The following is a 24,410-nucleotide window of genomic DNA, read 5'->3' on the forward strand; positions in this document are numbered from 1 at the left end:
TCAGTTCACAGCAAAAGAGACCCTTAATTAATAGATGATCCGTTGCCTTTGTCCAAACAAATAAACTGGAAATTCCAGTAATGCATCCCATTATTTTTCTTTCATTAGAGCAGTGATACAAGCATTATTGAGAAGTATTGCCATGCTTAACTGAATGTTAGAAGTCACAGAGTTTCTGCATTAACAGAAATTGATGACAATACAATTGCCCACTGGGGTTGCCAGAAAAATTCTAAAGTACTCAGGGGAAATATTCATTAGAAGATGTCACACCTGAAGAGTAGCTGCTTTTTTTTATTACCAAGTTGCTAGGTACCATTCACTTTAGGAGTCCTGGGGAAGCCTTGTATGCTGCAAAAATCCACCAAGTAAACATGGGAGAAGCAAGTAAGGGATAAGTGCAAATTCTCTCCAACCCCCTCTCCTGACAATGCCTCAATACAGCAGAAAAAAAGAAATATATATATATATATATATATATATATATGCACATAAAAATAAAAACAAACAAATGCACATATATTTTATTTTCATTTTTATCATTGCTGGAAAATTAAATTTCCTCCTTTTAAAATTTTCCTTTTTTAAATTAACTTTACATCCTGACCACTTTTCCTCCTCCTGGGCACCCCTCCAGGCCAGATGGCCATGAGAATGAATGGAAATCTGGAACTGGTGGGGATGGCGTGGTGGAGGGTGGGAAGGCATCTCAACTTGTGCCAAAGACCTGGGATAGGGGAGGTATCCAAAGAATCAATGTGGATGACCTTAGCTGTGGTTCCCAGCATTGGGAATATGGAACCTGAAAAGGTCACTTCCTGTAGCTAGGCAGCAACCCCAGTTGAATGATAAGGACACCAACCCACCCAAAACATACTCAACCCAAATTTATCCTGTCCACAAGAAATGCATAATTGGGGAATGGAGCATAGACTGAGAGAATTGCTAAGCAATAACCAGCCCAGAAACTATCCTATCCATGGATCTATCCCATATACAGACACCAAACCCAGACACGATGACAGATGCTAAGAAGTGCTTGCAGATAGGAGCCTGATATAGTTGTCTCCTGAGAGGCTCAGCCAGATCCTGACCGATACTGATGTGGGTGCTCTAAGCCAACCATAGTACTGATCATAGAGACCCCAGTGGAAGAGTTAAGGGAAGGACTGAAGGAGTTGAAGGGGCCTTATCTAGCATCAATTGGAGAGGGGGGGCCCTTGGTTCTGTGAAGGAGTGATACCCCAATGTACAGGAATGCTAGGGTGGTGAGGCACGAGTGGGTATGCCGGTAGGAGAGCACCCTCATAGAAGCAAGGGAAGGGGGAATGTGATAGGAGGTTTGCAGAGGGGAAACTGGGAAAGGGGATAATATTTGAAATGTAAATAAATAAAATATCCAATTAGATAAAAATAACTGGTTCAACTACCATGGGCAAGCACCAATCCCTGACACTGCTAATGTTACTCTGTTATACCTGCAGACATGGCTGTTCTCTGAGAGGCTCCACTCAGTAGCTGACTCAGACAGATACAGACAGCCACAGCCAAACATTGCACAGAGCTTGGGAACTCTTATAGAAGATTTGAGGGAAAGTCTGGAGGCCCAGAAAAGGATAATAATTCCACAAGAAGACTAATAGAGTCAACTAGCCTGGACCCTTTGGGCTCTAAGAGACCTAACCACCAACCAAAGAGCATACACATTCTAGACTTCGCCTATTTCCCCCATCGTGCTTGCCACATATAAAGCAGATGTGTAGCTTGGTCTTTATGTGGGTCCCAAACAACTGGAAAATATTTTGAAGGCCAGGATTTATTTTTACTGAGAAAGCTAAATAGTATATTACAACTGAGTAATAATAAATAAATAATGGCCTTAGGGATACAAACTAAAACTAAACAAATAAAATGTTGGCAGCAGAGTAAACTACTTTCGAGGACAAATCTCTGTGTTATTCATCACTGTATATTCTGTGTCTAAAATAAATCTGACTCTATACATATGATCTGTAAACATTTAAGTGAATGAATGAATGAACGAATTAGTGTATTATTAATTCTTTTCTCTAATGATTTTCTTCTCTCTCCTCTCTTACTGCAGCTGATGGATGCACTGATTGGTCTGTTGATATCAAGAAGTACCAAGTATTGGTGGGAGAGCCTGTTAGAATCAAGTGCGCGCTCTTTTACGGTTATATCAGAACAAACTACTCTCTCGCCCAAAGTGCTGGACTCAGCCTAATGTGGTATAAAAGCTCTGGTCCAGGAGATTTTGAAGAACCCATTGCATTTGATGGAAGTAGAATGAGCAAAGAGGAAGACTCCATTTGGTTCAGACCAACATTACTACAGGACAGTGGGCTTTATGCCTGTGTCATCAGGTACTCTTTTAATTAAATTATTATTGACTTGATGAAACTACATAGTATTTTTAATTCTTAAAGATTCCTGCTGTCACAGTCAACTACATGTATTGTCTCAATATTTGCATATGTTGCCATGTATTAAATTTTAGAATGTAAATCATAAAAATTGGGATTGCAATTTATATTGAGACATTATTTCAAGCTTATGGAAAAAAGAGATACCATCTGGTATCTACTTCTGTTGCCAGAAATTACTAAAGACTATGAAATAAAATTTATAGAGAAGATAAAATGTTGCAAATAAAATGTAGGCAAGGTCTTGCAGGAAAGATGCATAGTTTATTGTTAAATGGGCTGTAACATTTTGTTAGTGCCCTTCACAGACAGACAGAGCAGAGACACCTCTGCTTTATGCACATTTGCAAAGATGATTTTGGTAATGCTGTGTGTGTCTGCACATGTGTGTGCACGTGTGTGTGCGTGTGTTTGTGTGTTTGTGTGTGTATGTGTGTGTGTGTGTGTATGTGTGCAGCATTTGAGAATACACAGGAAGAAGAGTATTCCTGCTATATTAGGAATATAAGGGTTCTGTTATAGAACGTTTTTGTTAATGAAAATTTCCAATAATAAAAAATAATCCCAAATCTCCTTGGGCAAAGATGAAAGTTAATGGCAAGTGTTTGTTATCACTCCTAAGGGAATTAATTGCATATCTATACATCTCTTTCAGACTAGAATGAAAAATTCCCAGATTACTTAATAATGCATCAAAGCAGTATCCACTTAACACATTAACAGTTAAAATCTGTGTAGATTGCTTTTGATAATGCCACCATTTTTTTACTATGTTAATCCTATTGATCCATGAGCACGGGAGACCTTTCCATCTTCTGAGATGTTCTTCAATTTCTTTCTTCAGAGATTTGAAGTTCTTGTCATACAGATCTTTCACTTGCTTGGTTAGCGTCAAACCAAGTTATTTTATATTATTTGTGACCATTGTGTTTTCCTAATTTCTTTCTCAGCCTGTTTATCCTCTGAATAGAGGAAGACTAGTGATTTTTTAAAGTTAATTTTATATCTAGCCACATTGCTGAAGTAGTTTATCAGGTGTAGAAGTTCTCTGGTAGAATTTTGTGGGTCACTTATGTATACTATATTATTCATAGTGACAATTTTACTTTTTCCAATTTATATAACTTTGAATTCCTTTTGTCTAATTGCCTCGATAGAACATTGAGTTGTATATTGAATAAATAGGGGAGAAAGTGGGCAGCCTTGTCTTCTCCCTGATTTTAATGGGATTGCTTCAAGTTTCTCTCCATTTAATTGATATTGACTGTTGGTTTGCTGTATATTGCTTTTCCTGAACTTTACAAGTCCTTTAACATGAAAGGGTGTTATATTATGTCAAAGGCTTTTTCAGCATCTAATGAGATGATCATATGGTTTTTCTTCCTTGAGTTAGTTTATATAATGGATTATGAGGATGGATTTCCATATATTGAACCATCCCTGCATTCCTGGGATGAATTCTACTTGATCTTGGTGAATCATCATATTTATTTTTAATAGGGTTATATGTTTATTTGATGTGTTCTTAGATTTGGTTCTTGAAAATTTTATTCAGTATTTTTGCATCAAGATTCATAAGGAAAATTGCTCTGAAGTTCTCTTTCCTTGTTGGTTCTTTTGTGGTTTAGATATCAGCATAACTGTGGCTTTATAGAACAAATTAGATAGTTTTCCTTCTGTGTATATTTCATGGAATAATTTAAGAAGTATTGGTATTAGGTCTTCTTTGAAGGTCTGATAGAATTCTGCACTAAATCCATTTGGCTTTTTTGTTTGTTTGTTTGTTTGTTTGAGAGACGTTTAATGACTCTTTCTATTTACCTAAGGGTTATGAGAGTATTTACTTTATCTGTGGATCAAGGACCTCCACATAAAAATAGATACCCTGAATCTAATAGAAGAGAAAGTGTGAAATAGCCTCAAACACATTGGCACAGGAAAAAAATACTGAACAGAATACCGATTGCTCAAGTCTCTGAGATCAACCTACAGATTGGTCAAAGATCTTCATTAACCCGACATCCACAGAGGGCTAATATCCAGAATATATAAAGAACTCAAGATGTTAGAGTCCAAAAAATTCAAATAACCCAACTTAAAGAACGGGGTGTAGGGTTAATATCAAATATCAAAGAACTTAAGTTAGACTCCAGAGAAACATATAGCCCTATTAAAAATTGGGTACAGAGCTAAACAAAGAATTCTCAACTGAAAAATATTGAATGGCAGAGAAAAACATAAAGAAATGTTCAACATTCTTAGTCATCAGGGAAATGCAAATCAAGATGACCTTGTGTTTCCACCTTATATCAATCAGAATGGATAAGATTAGAAACTCAGGCAATATCAGATGTTGGTAAGGATGTGGAGAAATCAGAAGACTCCTCAATTTCTGGTGGGATTACAAGTTGGTTCAATCACTTTGAGAATTAATCTGGTGGTTCCTCAGAAAATTGAAGATAGTTCTACCTGAAGACCCAGGTATTCCGCTACTGTGCGTATACCCAAAAAATAGCTCCAACATAGAACAAAGACATGTGCTTCATGATGTTCATAGCAGCCTTATTTATAATAGCCAGTACCTGATGTCGCACAATTGAAGAATGGATACAGAAAATAAGGTAAATTTCACAATGGACTCAGCTATTAAAACCAACTTCACAAAGTTTGCAGGCAAATGGATAGAATTATAAAATATCATCCTGAGTGAGGTGATCCAGACCCAAAAGGACATACATGGTTTGTACTCACGGATAAGTGGATATTAGCCCCAAACCTCAGAATACTGAGGATATAACTCATAGACTACATGAAGCCAACAAGAAGGAAGTCCAAAGTATGGATTCTTCAATTCCAATTAAAAGGGGGAACAAAATAATCACAGAAGAAAGAGTGAAGGAAGGTTCTGGGTGTAATGATATTAGCTGAAATACTGAACATCAAGGATATAGAATCTGAAGTGATCCTCTGCAGTAGATAGATATTGCACCCAGTTTAGGAACGGAGCCATCCACCAATCTCAAAATCTTTAACCCAAATTGTTCCTGTCGAAAGGACACTCAAGGAGAAAAAATGGAGCAGAGACTGAAGGAAAGGCCATCCAGAGACTGCCCCCACCTTGGGATCCATCCCATCTGCAGACACCAAACTCTGACACTATTGTTGATGCCAAGAAGTGCTTGCAGATGGGAACCTGGTATAACTCTGAGAGGCTCTGCCAACACCTGACTAAGACAGATGCAGATACTCATAGCCAGGCTTTGGACAGGGCCCAGGGACCCCAATGGAGGAATTAGGGGAAAGAATGAAGAAACTGAAGGGGATGGCAACCCCATAGGAAGAACAACAATATCAACTGACAGGACCCCTTCAGAGCTCCCAGTGAGCTCAGAGCTCCATGGCTATTGCTACATATATAGCAGAGGACTGTTTTATCTGGCATCAGCGGTTGGGGAGGAGCTTAGTCTTATGGAGGCTTGTTGCCCAAGCTACAGTGGAAGTCAGAGGGGTAAGACCGGAGCAAGTGGGTGGGTGAGGAGAGCACCCTCTTAGAGGCAAATAGGGGTGTGATAGAGTGGAGGGGTTTTAGGAGGGAACACCAAGAAGGGGGACAACATTTGAAATTTAAATAAATTAAATGAATACTTTTTTAAAAAAAGGTTTAAAAATCTCAGTTTAAGCATGTATATCCCTTCATGGATTGTGAGTCAGAGCCTACTTGAAAGACAGTAGATGCCCTTACAAAGCTGTCTATAAGAACGATATGTTTGAATCTTTTTATCTCACTTTTCTGAATGTCAGTGCTTTGCTACTGAATGAAAACTCTAAAGCAGTCTTCTCTGAAGTTTGAAAAAGTCCGAAAATTACTTAGTATTTTTCTCCAATTAAATTTCTACTTCTGAAATTTTTATTAGCGGTAATCATTCCCGTGTCCTACAAATCCCCTCTGTACTATACTCTGGCTTATGCTAGACCACGGTCATGGTCAAGGTAGTGTGTTAAAAATGCCTCAAAATTATGTAAGAGTTAAATGGACAAAATAAAAAAAAATACTTTCAAAAACACAAGTATGGGCATTAGAACCTGGACTTACTATGAAAAATACAGGTGAATATATGTTTTAATTCAGAAAGTAATATCAGAAAAATTTAACACCTTTCTAAAGAACAAATGTATCTTACTTGTTTTCTTAGGTTCTAGGGAACCTTTTATATTGAGACTTCATTTTTACCAGGAATAAAGGTTTTCTGTATCTATTGATAAATAATTGTCATACTAGTATAGGTAAGGAGTATTGTTTAAACTACCTGTTCATACTAGACTATCACTTAATTTCATATTTTCTATGTGTCATGTAAAAACATAAGGTGACTGTATAAAAAACATAAATGTGGGGTCTTCATTCATCTGGATATCTATATTCAAACACTCATTTTTATTATCTGTTGTTGTGTTAGAATAGTGTGACACATTAGTAATTTGAATTTTAAAAGCATTGACCTGCAATTCTTTGTATGTTTAAATATAACCTCTGATCCAGTCCTCTGAGAAATTGCATTAAAGAGATCCCTGAATTTAGAGTTGCAAGGATGAATGAAAAGTTGACAATTTTCCAAAATGATGACATTTGCCATCTGTTCCTATGTCTACATTTTAATGGAAGGTGAAGCTGAAAGGCAAAAAGCTTAAAGTTTAATGTGTCAAACAGCATTCTGGAGAAAGTGACAAAATGAAGAAATGGTAACTTTTCCCATTGAAATTCAAGCATGCAATTGATTTGCAGCTTATGATGATATAGCTCCCTTTTCCAATTTGGAGAAAGGTACTCAAAATCTTTATAAAAAGCATTTAAAACAACATGGCTTGCTGTTGATGAGTATGAGTCTAAGGGCTGTTAGTTTAATCTCTGACATTTTGGCACATTGTTAGCTCTCAGACAGGCCACAAACTGTCACCATTAGTTTCTGAATAATCCACTGGCAAAGAATTTTAGCAGTTTCAAAGGATTAGATTTTAACAAAAGGTTGAAGTTTTCTCATATGTCCACAGTATCAACTTACCAATGGCATAGTTTGACAAGCCTTTATGTACAGCTAATTCATACCTATACCCAAATATGAGCAGTGAAGTTTTGTGTCACAGAGCACGTATGGATTACTATTAGGATAATGAACAAAAGTCTCCTTCCGTTTTGATTTAGTATGCACTTTTGAAAGAATAACACTTCATGGTTTCTTTAACCAAAGAAAGTACTTCTTACTCAGTTTTCCCTTATCTTTTTTATTTTACTGCTATACATAAAAAGAATGAGAGTAACAGTTTGTTTCTATCATTACTGTGTATAGAAATAAGTATTTTTTATAAGAGAATACAAACTTCCATGGATTCCTGACCTCATTGTAATTCTTCATTTCAAAGAGTTGTATTCAATTAGCAGTTTCTTATATAGGGATGTCCAATGCCCCAAATGGTGGCATATTGTCCATGCATCCCTTTTATTTAATATGTAATTCCTAAATTCATTATAAAATTATAATTCATGAGTAGAAATAAAATACAGGATATGGTGGAGCCATTGCCACTGTTTGTTCAATGGTGATATTTTTCAAAACTATGATTCAATATCATAATGAGAATAATGCCATGAAGGGACTCTCCTATTCTTTCATAATCCCCTCCCCTCTCTGTAATATTTTGCCCAATACAGAAGCCACAAAATAGTAGTATATAACCACTTTGAGTTGAATATTTCACTCTGAAACACTAGTTTGAATTTCATCCAAATTGTTGCATTTATTTTTATTTCTGAATAGTGTTCCTTAGTATGCATACATCTCAGTCTTTATTAGTTCACTGAATGTCACCTGCTCTTTTTCCAATATGAAGCTGTTAAAGCTAAAATTCTCCCTGCAGTAATTAACCACTCCTACAATCTTAGCTTAATGGGGATTATATATATTTAGTGGTCAGCCTGGTTTTTATGAGAAAACCCTATCACAAATTAACAAACAAACTCAAATAAAACAAACAAAAGGCACCAACAAATTTTGAAATGAAAATTAGTCTTACCTTTTTATGGCATGAATATCTAAGAGTACATATGAATGTTATGTTATAAACTAGGTATCAACTTCCTGTTAGAAATACCTAGTTGCAGGCCAAAAACTTCGTAAGTTTTCCACCTCACTAAATAAATAGCATCTTCATTTGGCCAGTACAGCCAAAAGAAAAGAAAGAAAGAAAGAAAGAAAGAAAGAAAGAAAGAAAGAAAGAAAGAAAGAAAGAAAGCTCTCCAACTACTTATCTTGGTTCCTTTTCTACTTCTGTCAAGAGACAACTTATAAAAGACAACTTATTAAAAAAAAAGCATTACATTGAGGCTTGCATTTTCATAGGGTTACTCCACATTCATCATGGTGGGGATTATGGTGACAGACAGCCAGGCATAGTGCTAAAGGGATAGCTAAGATTTACATATTATCTGCAAGTTGGAGAAAGAGAGAAGAGCCTGGGCCTAAGCTGAACTTTTAAAAAGTCAAGGCCCAGCCCCTTTTACATCTCCCTCAACAAAACCACATCTCCGAGTCTTTCTCAAACAGCGCCACTCCCTGTAACATTTAAATATATGAGCTGAGCCTCTGGGGGCCATTCCTCATTCAAACCATCACATTAGGCTGACAATGTAACTTTATCATGTTCCTGCTGGCAGTACAGGTGATAGAGTTCACCATTTAATTGAAGTATTTTGTCATTAAAGCCATTTCCAATGACTTCTTGAGACATCTTATTATGACTTTAATTTTCATTTGTCTAATAGTTAAAGATGGCTAGCATCTTTATATCCTAATTCACCATCTCTATCTTCTTCAGCAAATTTTATATTCATGCACTTGTTTATTATTTTATAATTCAATTGAATATATCTTCCTCACTGGGCTATGAAAAGTCTTTGCATGTCTAGATTCTAGTTTGTTTATAGATATATGATTTGAAAATACTTTCTGCCATAACACAGCTTCAATGTTTATAATTTTGATGTCTTCTGAAAAACAAAGTTCTTAGTTTCAATGATGCTTGTTATAAAGCTTTCTACGTATGGATAATACTTTTCAGGTGAAATAGAAGCTTTGCATTTACATACATAAATATATACATATATATATATATATGTTTCTTGATTATTTAAAATAATGAATACAAACATTTTATTGTTACACAAATTGCATTTAAGACTTTGATTCATTTTAAGCCAATTTTAGGTACAATGTGAGCTTATACTACAGGGATTTGACATGAGCAATTATATGATAGACTTAAAATTCTAACATAGTGAGTCCTGCTACTTTCTTCTTTTCAAAACCATTCCCTGAAAATATGCTGCAAGGTCACTATAGCTGTTTTAACTATTTTATGGCTTACTATTTTCCATGATCAGTTTAGAATATTCATGTCTACAAAACTTAATGCTATTGGCTGTCTTTGACTACTTTGCCCCTAACTAGGCGACCCTGTCTAGCCTTAGTGAAAGAGGATGCACCTAGTCTTGCTCTGGCTTGATATGCCTGGGCCAATTGATCTCCATAAGAGATCAAACCTTTTCTGGAGAGGAAGAGAGGAAGGGTAGGCTGGAAGGAGGTGAGATGAAAGCAGGATATGGAAGGAGAGGAGGGAGGGGAAGCTGCAAACTGGTTGTAAACTGAATAAATAACTTATGCAATAAAAAATTAACCCTACCTAATTCTATGACAATTGTGTGAAACCTATTAATTTATTTGAGACGATCTCCTATCTTAAGGAGGTGAACTCCAGGATTTATTAATGTAGTAGCACTTTCCATATATTTAGGTATTTTTCTTTGATTTCCTTCATCAGCATTCTGTCATTTGAAATATGCAACTACTATAAATACCTTAGTATAAAAAATAAATACTTTAGTATTTGGTATCTAAGTATTTCTTTTCTCTGGAATATTAGTAAAATATATTTGTAATTTGATTTCAATTGCTAACAATTTCTAAAAACACGATTTTTCTCAGTCATCATAATGGACTCTTTACAACATCTAGCTCTTTTTCATTGTCTTGAGTTTCTATTTGGAGATCAAATGATTCTCATTTAGCATTGATTCTACATATTAAATATCTATCAAAAAGTACTTAGAGAAATTCATTTATTCATTCATTCATATAAAACAAATATCTAACAATTTTGTAATAATAACATGTTAATGCTAAAAATACAAAGATTTTTAAACTTTTATCCATTCGAGTTGTTTGCAAAAGAGAAAATATGCATGTAATAACTTGTTGTAGATATAAAAAACATAGTTTATAATAATATATATTTCCCTTCTGACAACTGAAATTCCTGGGTGTAACATGAGCAAACCATGTAAGGAATGTCTGGAAAATGGAAAGCGCATCTTCAGTGATGTGGAAATGCAGTATTTTTCCCACACAGCTTGGTCTCTGCAGAATAATGCATGAATTTTCCCCTTTACTTAATTTCCTGATATTAAATTTTTGTTGTCTACTCAAATGATACATACTTATTTCCTGAAGTGAATCTAATTTATGTTTGTTCTTTTCCTTATCTGTCCAAAATTGCTCAAAGATAATCAGTCCAGTGACAAGTTGTGAGTTGAAGACAGTCCACAACATAATAATTTAAAACAAAACATATTGTACATTAACACTATTTGCAATATAGACTGATCTCACCTTAGTGGGCTTCCGGCAATAGTTACTTGTGGCAGAGACTCCAATTATACAAATATTTAGCACCTTTTTTTCTTTTGTCTTCAGGTGCTTTTTTCAACAGAATAATCTTATATTTCACATGACAGGCCAAGATGTGTTACCATGTATAACATTTGCTTATTTTATGCTTATTGATGCTACTTGAGCCATGTATAAAGCTAACTTGAAAGAACCCTACACAACGGCTTACATTCAATAAGATTTTGAACGTTTTCAATGTCTATGAAATAGCAATGAACTAGAAATACTTGTCTTCTAAAGACACTCATACTAGTCCTTAGACTATTTCCCAAGTCATATTATGGTATTGAAGTAAGTTCAAAAAGTTATGGTTACATATTCTATGCCAGTTCTTGATGTAAATGACTTTTTCTACACTTATTTCAAATACAATTGTTCAGAGGAAGCTCCTCTTAATTCTAAATCAAACTAAGAAGACGTTATCTTGCTCTCATATTCTCTGCCAGTAATGGTTACAGAGCATAGTATAACTAAAATAAATAGTTCTACTTGAAATAAATGGCTATGATGGGAGGTACTGAATGGTCACTGCCAATTGCAATTACATATTCCAATTGGGGCATGTTACTTGTTCCTTGATAAGGGCTATTCTGCTTAATAGAAATGTTTCTCAGCAGCTCTTTATTCTACCTCCTTGATTTCCAAAAAAATGAAGGATATGGGGGAGTATTTTTAATCTACAAATCTATTTGTTCGGTTATAATTTGTAATACTTAAAATGCTATGAAATATTCAGGCATTAAAGTAGAACCCAATGTATTATATAGATACCACAACCAGAGAAAAGTATCTCCATGACAAATTGCATTCCACTTTGATATGGAAGTCATAATGAATAAAATAAAAAAAACTTAAATATTTTTAGTCTAGCTTTTTCAGTTTGTCACATGGATCTTCTTAACTATCTTCTATTGGTGATAGAAAACGTGATGTATCCAAAATATGTTAACAATTAGCCTTGAGAATCTATTTGAAGTGTTTTTCAACAAGATACACTGAAGACATATTTTTAAAATAAAGTAATGGATGAAATTAAAGTTCTAAAATATACCTTGTTGAAAACACTACTATAGACTAATTTATATTACTTTATGATTTTAATAATTACTCATGAAGAAAATAACACATAATCCTCATTTCATTGATTATAAAAAAGCAGTGAAACCACATATTCTAGATCTTTGTAAAAAAGAAAGGGGGGGCAATATAAGTGAAAGGTCTTTAATGAGAGATTTCAAGTCTTTAGTGGATGATATATTGAAACTGCAGAACTGTAAATCAGGCATTCTTCCACAACTTTTTGATGAGACAATCTCACATGTCATAATAGGCTTTAATGAGATTTTCTGGTTGCATAACTTTGATAATATTTGGAGATGATACAAAAGTGATAGATCAACCTAAAACAGCCACTAAGTTTAGCTTTCTTCCTACAAACATGAAGTATTTTTGAACAGATTGAATTATTTTGGAACAAGGCAATAATTATCCAAATTACTATTTTTCTACTGGCTTTTTTCTCTCAGAGAATATATCCAGTTGCTAGGAATAAAACCTAAAATGGATGTGAATTGCTTATTTCATTTATAAACTTTTACCTTCCAAGAAATTCATATTTTCAGCATCATAGCCTGCTTTTTAACTGGGAACATGAAATCAATTCTGCTGGACTGATACGAGGATACGTTCTTAAGACACTGATATTAGAAATGCTTTGCCTAATATTTCAATGTACTATGAGAGCGAAAAAGCTATTAAGTTATGATTTACTATAGAGAACACACTCATTTTTTAAGTTCAACATTAATATATACTTATTAGGCTTGCCATTAATAAAATTTTATTATATTTAATAAATATCATTGGAAAGCTTTAATATCACATAAATAATAATTATGAAGAAATTTAATTTAATTAATATATTCATTCACTTATTTATCCATTGCAGTTCTGAAGGTCTATCTCAGTAATTCATGGATGATAAGCTAGCCTCCTAACCAACGTAGGAAATTATTAAAGTGCAAACATGTGTTGGCCATAAGAATTGTAAGGTAGCAAAACTTTATTGGTAGCTGCACATTTGTCTTAATAATATTTTCTTAATTTTTGAAAACATCTACCAAAAAGGAAATTGCTGAGTTTTTTCTTTATTACTCACTGATGGCTCAGAGAGTAAAAAGCTCTTCATCCATGACTGGGAACCTGACTTAGATCACTGGGAACCACAGGAGAAGGAGGAAACCAACACACAAAAGTTGTCCTCTAACAACGAAATACATAACATGGTATTCTCCAAAACACACACAACAATAACAACAACAACAACACATGCACATACACATACACATACACATACACATACACATACACATACACATACACATACACATACACATACAGAAATACACATTCACACATGGAACAATTTAAAAGTAGATAATACTAATGTTGATGAAGAGGGCAAACAGGTAGTAGATTGACAGGCCAAATAATAGTCACTGACCAATAAAACTTCTTATTAAAGTCAAAACTTGAAGATGACGCACCTAACATCCGAACTTCATTGCAGTTCTAATTTTGCATCCTGTTCCTGAATAAACAAGGTAGATAAAGTCAATAGATGTAGATAAGACAACAAAGGGAAACTGACTCATCAAAGTTCAGGAAAAAGCTGCACTTTGAGTGATATTAAAGCTCTTCGGTAAGGGAAATCTAATTGATAATGAAAAATTTCATATTAAACAAGACATAGAGATTGCTTAACTTTCTAAAAGGTCAGATGATAAACATTATAGATTTTGCCAGCTACATAGTCCTCACTGCAACTATTATGATATTGCAACAAGTCACATTCTGTACACACCATAGAAGCAATGATCATGATTCTATTGTAATAAGACAACTTTGAGTACTAAGTTTTGATCCAAGTCTGGGTTCTCAGTGATAGTTTACTGACCTCCTGATATACAAAATGCTACCAACCGTTAACAATTATTGTTACTTTCTACAAAATAGAAGTCACAAAAAATTCCTAAAAGATCAGTCAGAATTTTTATATGTCACGTTTCAGAAGACACCTTTCAAAATTAAAGAAGAAAGGGCTAGATGTAATTGGTAAGCAGTTGTAAAACAGGATCTATGAAGAAAAACCAATTCTGTTAAGCAACATTCAGCCATTATATAAATGTTTAGAAAAGCTGAAACATTGTAAATGGGCAGTGAGTTTTTACAGTAACAGGGACATGAAGCAATGTGTACTATTTTTAGATAATTAAGGGTAGCAATGATGAAACAAAAAATAGACTCCAGATTGTTTTGCTAGAAAAAATTCATCAGAGGTTATTCTTATTTGGACAGACTTTATGTTGATCAGATGTTCTTGTGAGAAACAAGAAAAAGAGAATGCCAAGAGGTTTACATTAATTCTTTCCAGTAAAATCTTAAAGGGCTTCACCAAACTCTTAGGATCTTGAGAAAGAAGTCTGTGAAGACTTTAGCCTATTACTAGCATAAGTAAGATCTTGGGTACAGCTACCTTACCAATGCTCTTCCATGCAGCATTTCAACAAACCAATAAGGGGTCTTTGGACATACTTTGATTATCCATGTGCTTAATTTTCTTTAGACTATGGAATATTATTATTTACTTATTTGCTTTACATCCCTATCATTGCCCTCCCCACCTCAGAAAGTACCTTTCTTCATCCCTTTATTCTCTTGGAGGGAAGTTAAAGTTAGCCCCCCTCCTGGGTATCCCCTTACCCTGATATGTCAAGTCTTGCATAGCTAAGTGCATCCTCTTCCACTGTAGCCAAACAAGTCATCCCAGTCAGAATAACAGGACCAGCAAGTAGGCAACAGCTTTAGGAGAAACCCACATGAAAACCAAGCTACACATCTGCTACATATGTGAGGGGAGGCCTAGGTCCAGCCCATATGTGTTCTTTGGTTGGTGGTTCATTCTGTGACCCCCGAAGGATTCAGATTACTTGACACTTTTGGTCTTTCTGTGGCATTCTGATCCCCTTTGGAACCCTGTATCCTTCCCTCAACTCTTCCATAGGAGTCCCAGAGCTCGATCTAATGTTTGGCTGTGGATCTCTGAATCCATTTCATGGACTATTAAGTTTAAGGGCAGATACTTATGCTGCATCTTTACATCTCTGGTTAAACACACATGACTGATAATCTGAACAAAGAAAGATCCTTTGAACAATATTTACAGTTTGCCAATTCAAGACAGATTTTGAATACAAACAGGAACATAAATAAAAGTAGTGTAAAGTGGGGATGGATAGGCTGTGAAGCAGTTAACAGTACTTGCTGTTCTTGGAGTGGATCGACGTTTGATCACCACAACCCACATGGTTGCTAATAATTCCAGATGCTCTCTCTGTCCTCTACAGTCACTGCACTGATACATACTGATCCACACCCAAACAAGACACACACACACACACACACACACACACACACACACACACACCACAAAATTAAAAATAAAAATTTAAGGGACTAAAGGTGGCTCAGAAGAACATTTGCTGCCCTTTTAATGAATGAGTTCATCTTGAGCACCCACATAGCAGCCCACAACCATTTATTCCATTTCAGCCAGCACCAGACACACATACACACATGCAACCAAAACATGCTTACAAATAAAATAAAAAACCTTTTTAATTAAAAAGTATAAAGCAGACTAAGGTGAAGAGAAGAGCTCTGTTTCTTTAGGTAATATCAAAATATAAGCATTTCAGAGCTAACACTCATGGGCCATCCCATAATTAAGGTTCTTGTCTGTTTCTCACTATACTCCCTCTAGGTTATGGCTTTCAGTTTTATTTTCAAATATGAAAATCACTAAACCATATCTATAATTCTTAACCTGGAATATAAATATAGAATAAAAGGAACAAAGAACATGGTCTTTTCTAACTTCCAGAACAATCCCCAGAGGTTTCCTTGGTTGTTTCTGCTTCTATCTGCTAGGCTAGAACTTGTTCACATAATCATACCTAGCTGCAATACAGACTGAGCAGGCTCATGCATGACAAAGCTTCAGAGGAAGGAGCAAGCCAAAGACGTGTTTTCAAAAGTCTAGCTTTAAGCAACAGAACATACACTATGTCGCAGACTTTGTACTGTCCCAAGAAACAGGTGTGGGTTTGGCGTACCCAAGCATTTCTGTTGCAGTGGCTTCTGTCATGCTAAGATGATCCTTAAATTTTTTTTATTGGATATATTTCTTTATTTACATTTCAAATGTTATTCCCATTCATGATTTCCTGTCCATAAGACACCTATACCCTCCCCCTACTTCATAAGGGTGTTTCCCTCATCCATCCCCCTTACATGCCCACTCCCGACATTCCCCTGCACTGGATGGGGGGTGTCCAACATTGGCAGGACAAAGGGTTTCCCCTTCCACTGGTGCCTAACAAGGTTATCCTCTGCTACATATGCAGCTGGAGCCATGGGGCAGTCCGTGTAGTCTTTCGGTATTACTTTAGTCCCTGGAAGCTCTGGTGGTTTGGCACTGTTGTTCACATGGGGTCGCCAGCCCCTTCAGCTCTTTCAGTCCTTTCTCTAATTCCTTCAACTGGGGTCCTGCCTCAGTTCAGTGGTTTGCTGCTGGCATTCGCCTCTGTATTTGATATGTTCTGGCTGTGTCTCTCAGGAGAGATTCTACATCCGTTCCTATCAGCCTGCACTTTTTTTGCTTCATCCATCTTATCTAGTTTGGTGGTTGTATATGTATGTGCTACACGGGGCAGGCTCTGAATGGGTGTTCCTTCTGTCTCTTCTGAACTTTGCCTCCCTATCTCCTGATATGGATACTTTTGTTCCCTTTTAAAGAAGGAATGAAGCATCTGCATTTTGGTCAAACTTCTTGAGTTTCATGTGGTCCGTGCATCTTGGGTAATTTGAGCATTTGTACTAATATCCACTTATCATAGGGTTATTTGGCTCTCTGGAGTCTAACTTCTTGAGTTCTTTGTATAGTTTGAATATTAGCCCTGTATCAGATATGGGATTGGTAAAGATCTTTTCCCAATCTATTGGTTGCTGTTTTGTCCTAATAACAGTCTGTTGCCTTACAGAAGTTTTGTAGTTTTATGAGGTCCCATTTGTCGATTCTTGATCTTAGGACATAAACCATTGGTATTTTGTTCAGGGTTTTTGTTCAGGAAATTTTCTCCAGTACCCATGTGTTCGAGCCTCTTGCCCACTCTTTCTTCTATTAGGTTGAGTGTATCTGGTTTGATGTGGAGGTCCTTGATCCACTAGGACTTAAGCTTTGTAGGGTGCAATAAGAATGGACCAATTTGCATTCTTCTGCATGCTGACCTACAGCTGAACCAGCAACATTTATAAAAAATGCTTTCTTTTTTCCATTGGATGGTTTTAGCTCCTTTGTCAAAAATCAACTGACCATAGGTGTGTGGGTTCATTTCTGGGTCTTCAATTCTAGTCCACTGATCTATCTGCCATCTCTCTACCAATACTATACAGTTTTTATCACTATTGCTCTGTAATACTAATTGAGGTCAGGGATGGTGATTCCCCCCAGAAGTTCTTTTATTGTTGAGCGTAGTTTTCGATATCCTTGGTTTTCTGATATTCCAATGAATTTGCAAAGTACTCTTTCTATCTCTATGAAGAATGGAGTTGGAATTTTGATGGGGATTGCATGGGATCTGTAGATTGTTTTTGGTAAAATGGCCATTTTTACTATATTAATACTGCCAATCCATGAGCATGGGAGATCTTTCCATCTTCTGAGATCTTCTTCAATTTCTTTCTTCAGTGACTTGAAGTTCTTGTCATATAGATCTTTGACTTGCTTGGTTAAAGTCACACTGAGGTATTTTTTGTTATATGGGACTATTGTGAAGGGTGTTATTTCCCTAATTTCTTTCTCAGCTTGTTTAGCCTTTGAGTAAAGGAAGGCTACTGATTTGTTTGAGTTAATTTTATACCAAGACACTTTGCTGAAGTTTTTTTTATCAGGGTTTAGTAGTTCTCTACAAACATGACCTGAACAGCCCATGTCTATAGTAGGTGGAGGATGAAAACAACACTTGGTAAACAGTTGTTGAGTTATATAAACATCTTCTACACTGTAAAAGGAAGAGGGGGAGTAATAACGAGGAGCATTCATACCTATTTTGTAGCAGAAAAAATGTATCCCTCCACTCATAAGAATATAATTTCATATCATATTTTCCATTGTTAAATGATTAACACTCCATTAATACTTGTTAAATTATGCATTTGTGTAAACAATTTTATACTTCTTCAAAATGTGTCGTGATCTTTCTTCTTTACAAAATTTGTAAAGATATGAATGTAAATATTATTTGTTTAACATTTATAACCCTAGCATTTTCCCCTCAATAGTCATTCCCAATATTGGTGAATATTACACTTACAAACAATTAGAAGAACTTCACTGACATTCCTGAATTACCTAACTTAGTCCAGGTTCTTTCAATTGTCTCTAAGTATGGCTTTTTTCATTACCTTGGAAGTAAATAGCTAGCTGGGATTCAGTGATTAAGACACATACAGCTTCATTTTGTTCACCTTCTATAAAATCCCAGATTAAAAACCACTATGTTTTTTCTTCTCAGTTTGCTGTGGCCTAGATTTATTGTACATTTACAATGACATTTCTTGCTTTCACGCAGATCTCCATTTAGTAACTGCTCCATGATACAGAATCTGTGGTTATAAAATAAAATCTTAAAGAGGTCACAGAGTAAGGATTTAATTGATTTAATAATCTCTCAAAATTATAGATCTGAAATGATCCATTTGCTCCAAGAAGGTCATAAATGACATTCTCATAAAAGAGTCAGGTTATGAAGTGCATAAGTAATGTTTGAAGGCTAGTCTAATGGTTTCAGGAAAATATCATGTATTGTTATAAGCCTCCAAAAGCATCATTTCAGTGCAATATTATATCAAAATGAATAATCATGTTTTAGAAAAGTGGCTTAAGCAAGATATTTTACTCCCTCCACAAAAGCAACTGTAATATAGGTAGATATTCATGGATTTTTATAATAATTTCAAAATGTTACATGGGCCAAAGTCCAAGGCCATTTTCTACATGTGGCCCACTTCCAAGGTCACTCTAAGATCATAGTGAACCTAGACAGCAGGATTTTTAATGGTATCTAACTTAAAATAGGCACATTTTGAAGTTTTTAAGAAAAATATTTCTATTTTTTGTATGTGCATGTGCATGTGTCTGTACAAATGTGTGTCTATCTATGTGTACAAGCATGTGGATACAAGAATAGGACTTGTGGTTCATGAAGCTGGTATTATAAGCAGTTGTGAGCTGATCCACCTCGGAATTGGGATCTAAACTCTGGTCTTCAGAGACTGCAGGAAGAATTCTTCTGATCTCTCCAGTACTTATAAATGGACCTTATAATTTGGTCTGAAATGGTCATTACATGCTTTCCACACTATTCCTAGCCATGTGTCAGAACAGAAACTTTTCTCAGTGGTTCTTCTTTAGCCTACAATTAGATAATGTAGATTTGGAATGGACTTTTTATTTCAGTGTAAAAATTGTATCATTTTTCAGCTTAATGATCACATAGGTGATCCAGAGAAGCTAGACAAGGCACTTTTAAAACTAGTATTTAGAAGTACTGAAAATCAAACTAGATTTTTATTCAGTAATCAAAAGAACTCAAAATTATTTTTAAAATGTGTTATAATTGATATTTCTTCCAACAATTGATGCAGATGTCCCTCTATATGTTTCAATGAATTGAGATTTCCTTAATCCAAATATCATTTCACTTTTGATGCCTTTTTAGTAGGATGATTGTAATAATATGGCAACACAATTTTATTCTATGTATAAATAATAAGGCTTAATTTGTCTTTCTGGTTATTTACTGTAACCCAATCTACTAAATGGTAGACTTAAAGTTACTTTGTACTAACATTTTAACAGAAACATAATATTTTATGTCAGATGTTTTAGAATTAGCTACTCCCAAATTGGTATTATAATCTTACACAGGAATACATTTTATATAGTGTCCATATGATGTATTGGAATTGATTGCTAAACATGTCTATAATAGATACCAGAGTAACTGCTGGGAGCAAAATAGTGAATTCAGCCAAACAGAATAAACTTTAATATACAGAAGTCTATTCTCCAAAAGAATATTTGAATTCATCATAACTTGTGCCCTGGTATTTAGTAAGAAAATGAACAGAGTGGCTTCAGATGAGTTGTCAATCTACTTGGTGTATAATATTACTCTAAAAGGCTCACTCTTCAGTTGCAATCCAAGTACTTCCGGGGTTTTAGAAAGATTTTCAAGGTTTCTTTTTTCTTTTTTAAACAGAATATTTTAAAGGAATTTCATCTCTAAAACTTCAACTTCCATTTATACTTCTATCTAAAATTTCCCAGTGATTCACACTAGCACCTCCTCCACTTCCCAAACAAAGGTCCTCCTCTCTTCCTTTCCCAACCACCTTAAGATGCATTGCCTCAGGGTGAAAGAAGAACAAATGATGGACAAATGTTTATTATGAAATACAGTTTCAAACAGCAAGGAATTTTGAACAAAGAAAGCTTCTTCTGCCTGCTTGTCTTACACGATTTTCAGTTAAATGTGAATCTTATTCTGAGTTAGTGTATTTCTAACACAGAAAGCCAAAATGATAGAGAGCCACGATACTGAACCATCCAAACATAATTGGAATGCATTATAGGACAATCGGTTTTTCAAAATGCATTTGATAAAATCCAGGGATAAATTTTATTTTTGTGTATTTGTTTTCCATTATCCAAGAACTCCCTTAAAGCTTATTTCATCTAATTATAGCATGAATTATTTATTTTAAATATTCCATTCTCATTCTATTCCATTTTGTATAATGTACAATGTTTTGTTAGATAATGAAGTTTATTAACTGAGAGAAAACATCATTATGTTTTTAAAATTGTGGTCAGGCAATTTTATTAAAAAAAATCACATAGGTGCTAGCTTATAAACAAACAAAAACTCTCTTCATCCTTTCATATACCCACTGAAGAAGAGTTGCTGAAGAAATGGAGATTTGGAATTTGATTGTACAGTGTGCATATATGTAACTCTTATCTACATTAAGTTTACTTTTTACATTTATTTAGATGGCACATGTTAAATTTGTCCTCAGGTTACAGTCAGGTTTTTTAATAGTGTTGCATTTCATGCATATCAAAGTGCAAGAACTACTTCAATAATAAGCACTGAAGACAGAGGCTATTGATGGTTAGCATCTAGGATCTACCATAGTGCTCATCATATTGTAGAGACTGATGAATTGATGCTTGTGTTTAAATCTACTGTAACCCCAGTATTTAGAAAATAGAAGCAGGAGAAATGGGATTTCAAAGACAAACTGAAGTACATAATGGAAGCCTGTCTCAAAAACAAAACAAATAGTGTTCAACAGTTAAGTGTACTTACTGCTCTTTCAGAAGATCTGAGTTCAATGTCTAGTATTCACATCATAGCTCACAACTACCATCACCCATACTTACTTATAGAATCCCAGACACTGCATTCATGTGGCATATATTCAACATACATAAGTAAGAATAAATTATTAAACCCAAAGTGATACTAGAAATGTGTATAAGGGTGTGTATCATCTCTGAAAATATCAGAATGCTAGATGTAATGATGCATCTCCCTTCTAACCTTTTACACATGTATTCTCTGGTAAGTGGGTTTTTTGATAGTTTTTTTTCCTTTTCAAAATGATGTACATCTTCAGCTAAATTCAATTTACAGATAGAATTATAGGTAACAAAGGTACAGCAGGATACAGCAGGAGGCCTTCTGGATTGCACTGCTGTGATCTTCAAATGAATGAGCAGTGAAGATTAGTCAACCTTCTGAAAACTTCTTAATTAAGAAAGCCAGTTTTGTGCAATATAACAGCCTGCGTGCTAGCCTTGTTGACATGGTACAAAAAGCTAATGTAGATAGCTTTCAAAAAGAATAAAGATGCTCTTCTAGTCTCTCATTTGGAATTTTCAGTCATTGTATTTCTAAAGAAAATTGCTACTATGAATGTCTGTTCAAAGGCTTTGACTTATAAAGTAACGGTTTGAAAATACCAAACTTTTTTGATCTCTGAATGTTGTTTTCATTAATTAGGTGAATATGACAGCTCTCTCTTTACACTAATAACCCCCCTGGAGGAAAGAACATTTTTTGTTTTTCTAAACAGTACTTAATGACTACTCTAAAATTAACGTTAGAGACCTTTAACTCTAGAGTGTAAAGCAGTATGTCCTTGACTCTGATGTTTACCACAAATATTAATTCCTGCTCTTAAAGTGAAGCCATGAAATTTTTATTTATTGTCATGCATTTTCCTTGGTAATTTTTGTAATTGGCATAATTTCTTGATCAACAAGAGTTGATTTTGGTTTCCATGGCTAAAGAAATGTGTAACAATTTATAACTCTGGATGCTGTCTTTAATTCAAAGTGAAGACACAGACTTGTTTACTAGACCTCTGATCTTAAAAGAATTATAGTTTTTATTGCTGCCCTTACATGATAAAGGACTCAATATATTTTTGGCATCACAGACTTTCACTGTCACCTCTGGGATTACGTTCCTATTAAGGGAGATTTGTTTGCTGCTTCGGACACTTTCTCTGTTGCTCACATAAAAATGTTATCTATAGATATGATATCCTATCATTTCTTCAAAAGTTACTAATTGCTATTGTCTTATCATCAAATATCAATATATAAACATGTTTCTATAGATGGATGATAGATTATTCATAACAGACTGGCAGTTAAATTTAAACCGTTTACATGATGATTTAAATATTATGAGCCGCAAAATTATAAAATTATATATATATTTCAGATGAAAAAGTTTTCTGTTAGTAATTTTGATACATATTTATCAAATACTTACTAAATATGAAACTTGAATTTTTTCTGAGAAGGAAAGAAAACTGATCTAGACATAAAATGTATCCAAGATGCTGAAGATATCAGACAGGCTCATTAAAAAAACATTTCTGCATCACGGGATAGATGGTCATGATAGATACACAGTAGGAAGTACCATGGCTGAATAAAGTTGATTTTCATTGATAGAGAAGTTGGAATAATATTTGGTTTTACATAGTGGAAGTAACTCAGTGTCAGATAAAATTGTTTGGGAAAAGGGCTTTAAAAATGTAGGAACACCAGGTATGTGTAACTGATGTTAAGAGGGCAAGGAAGTATCTTAAACAGCTAAAAGATAAACTGTGATTAGGTTTGGAAACTGAGCATATAATATGAGATCCAATAGTTTGAAATGTTTATAGATTGAAACTTTAATAGAACATATTATTTTTTAAAGAAATATGTTATAGATACTTATATAGCCATTCAAATAATTACTTAACAAATTATTTAGCAGAATTATTATTGACACAAGTAGCAAATAATCAGAGCTCTGTTTTCTATAATTTGATCTTCTTCTGAAGGAAAAACACTGTCATTTCAGAATTACTTTCTAATATAATAGAGATTATACCATGTAAACTACAGTATAATGAGTCTAGGGATAAAATTAATTTAAAAAGAAGAAATTGTGAAAAGCTTACTATAGCTATATACTGAGTTCTGGCACAAAATCTTATCTTAGAAAATCAAGGGATATTGTTCATTCCTAACATGCACAAAGTCAGCATTTGACCCCCTGCACCACTAAAAAGCCATCAGACTGAAGATGCCAGGTGTTTGAAGACTGGTAACTTAAGAGAGAAATGAACTTTTGTTCTAAAAAATGTCACTAATATTTGTGAGTTGCTTGTAATCTAGCCTATTCTGATGTTAGACCTTGACGTTAGAATGATTCATTCCTCCATTTGTGGAAGACAGTAAGAACGATGATGAAGCTTGGGAAGAAGAGGTGATTCATAAACCAGAATCCAAAAGAGCTCTCTTTTAATGAAGTACAATGAAAGCCTTCAGGTATGTTTCTAAATGGCAATGTTTCCAAGAAGCATGGAGAGTTTATAACTGCGATCCACAAGAAGAAAGCATCTCAGTCCCTACCTCATGAATCTAGAAAATATGGCAACATAAATAGGCCCATCTGAGAAGCAATAATCACCAAGTACAGCTAGGACTTAT

The 24,410-nt window shown here is 34.7% G+C and overlaps 1 protein-coding gene across 1 annotated transcript in view; it reads left to right on the forward strand.

Moving 5' to 3' along the window:
• Positions 1-374: 374 nt before the first annotated feature.
• The window catches only part of LOC116887867 (interleukin-1 receptor accessory protein-like 1), a 433,006-nt gene continuing 408,970 nt past the window's right edge, over positions 375-24,410 (forward strand). Inside the window, exons 1-2 of the mRNA XM_032889362.1 lie at positions 375-387; positions 2,105-2,384. Coding sequence (XP_032745253.1) covers positions 375-387; positions 2,105-2,384 — 293 coding nt within the window. The remainder of the gene's footprint in view (positions 388-2,104; positions 2,385-24,410) is intronic.

Source organism: Rattus rattus, chromosome X, assembly GCF_011064425.1.
Source record: "Rattus rattus isolate New Zealand chromosome X, Rrattus_CSIRO_v1, whole genome shotgun sequence".
Taxonomy (NCBI): Eukaryota; Metazoa; Chordata; class Mammalia; order Rodentia; family Muridae; genus Rattus; species Rattus rattus.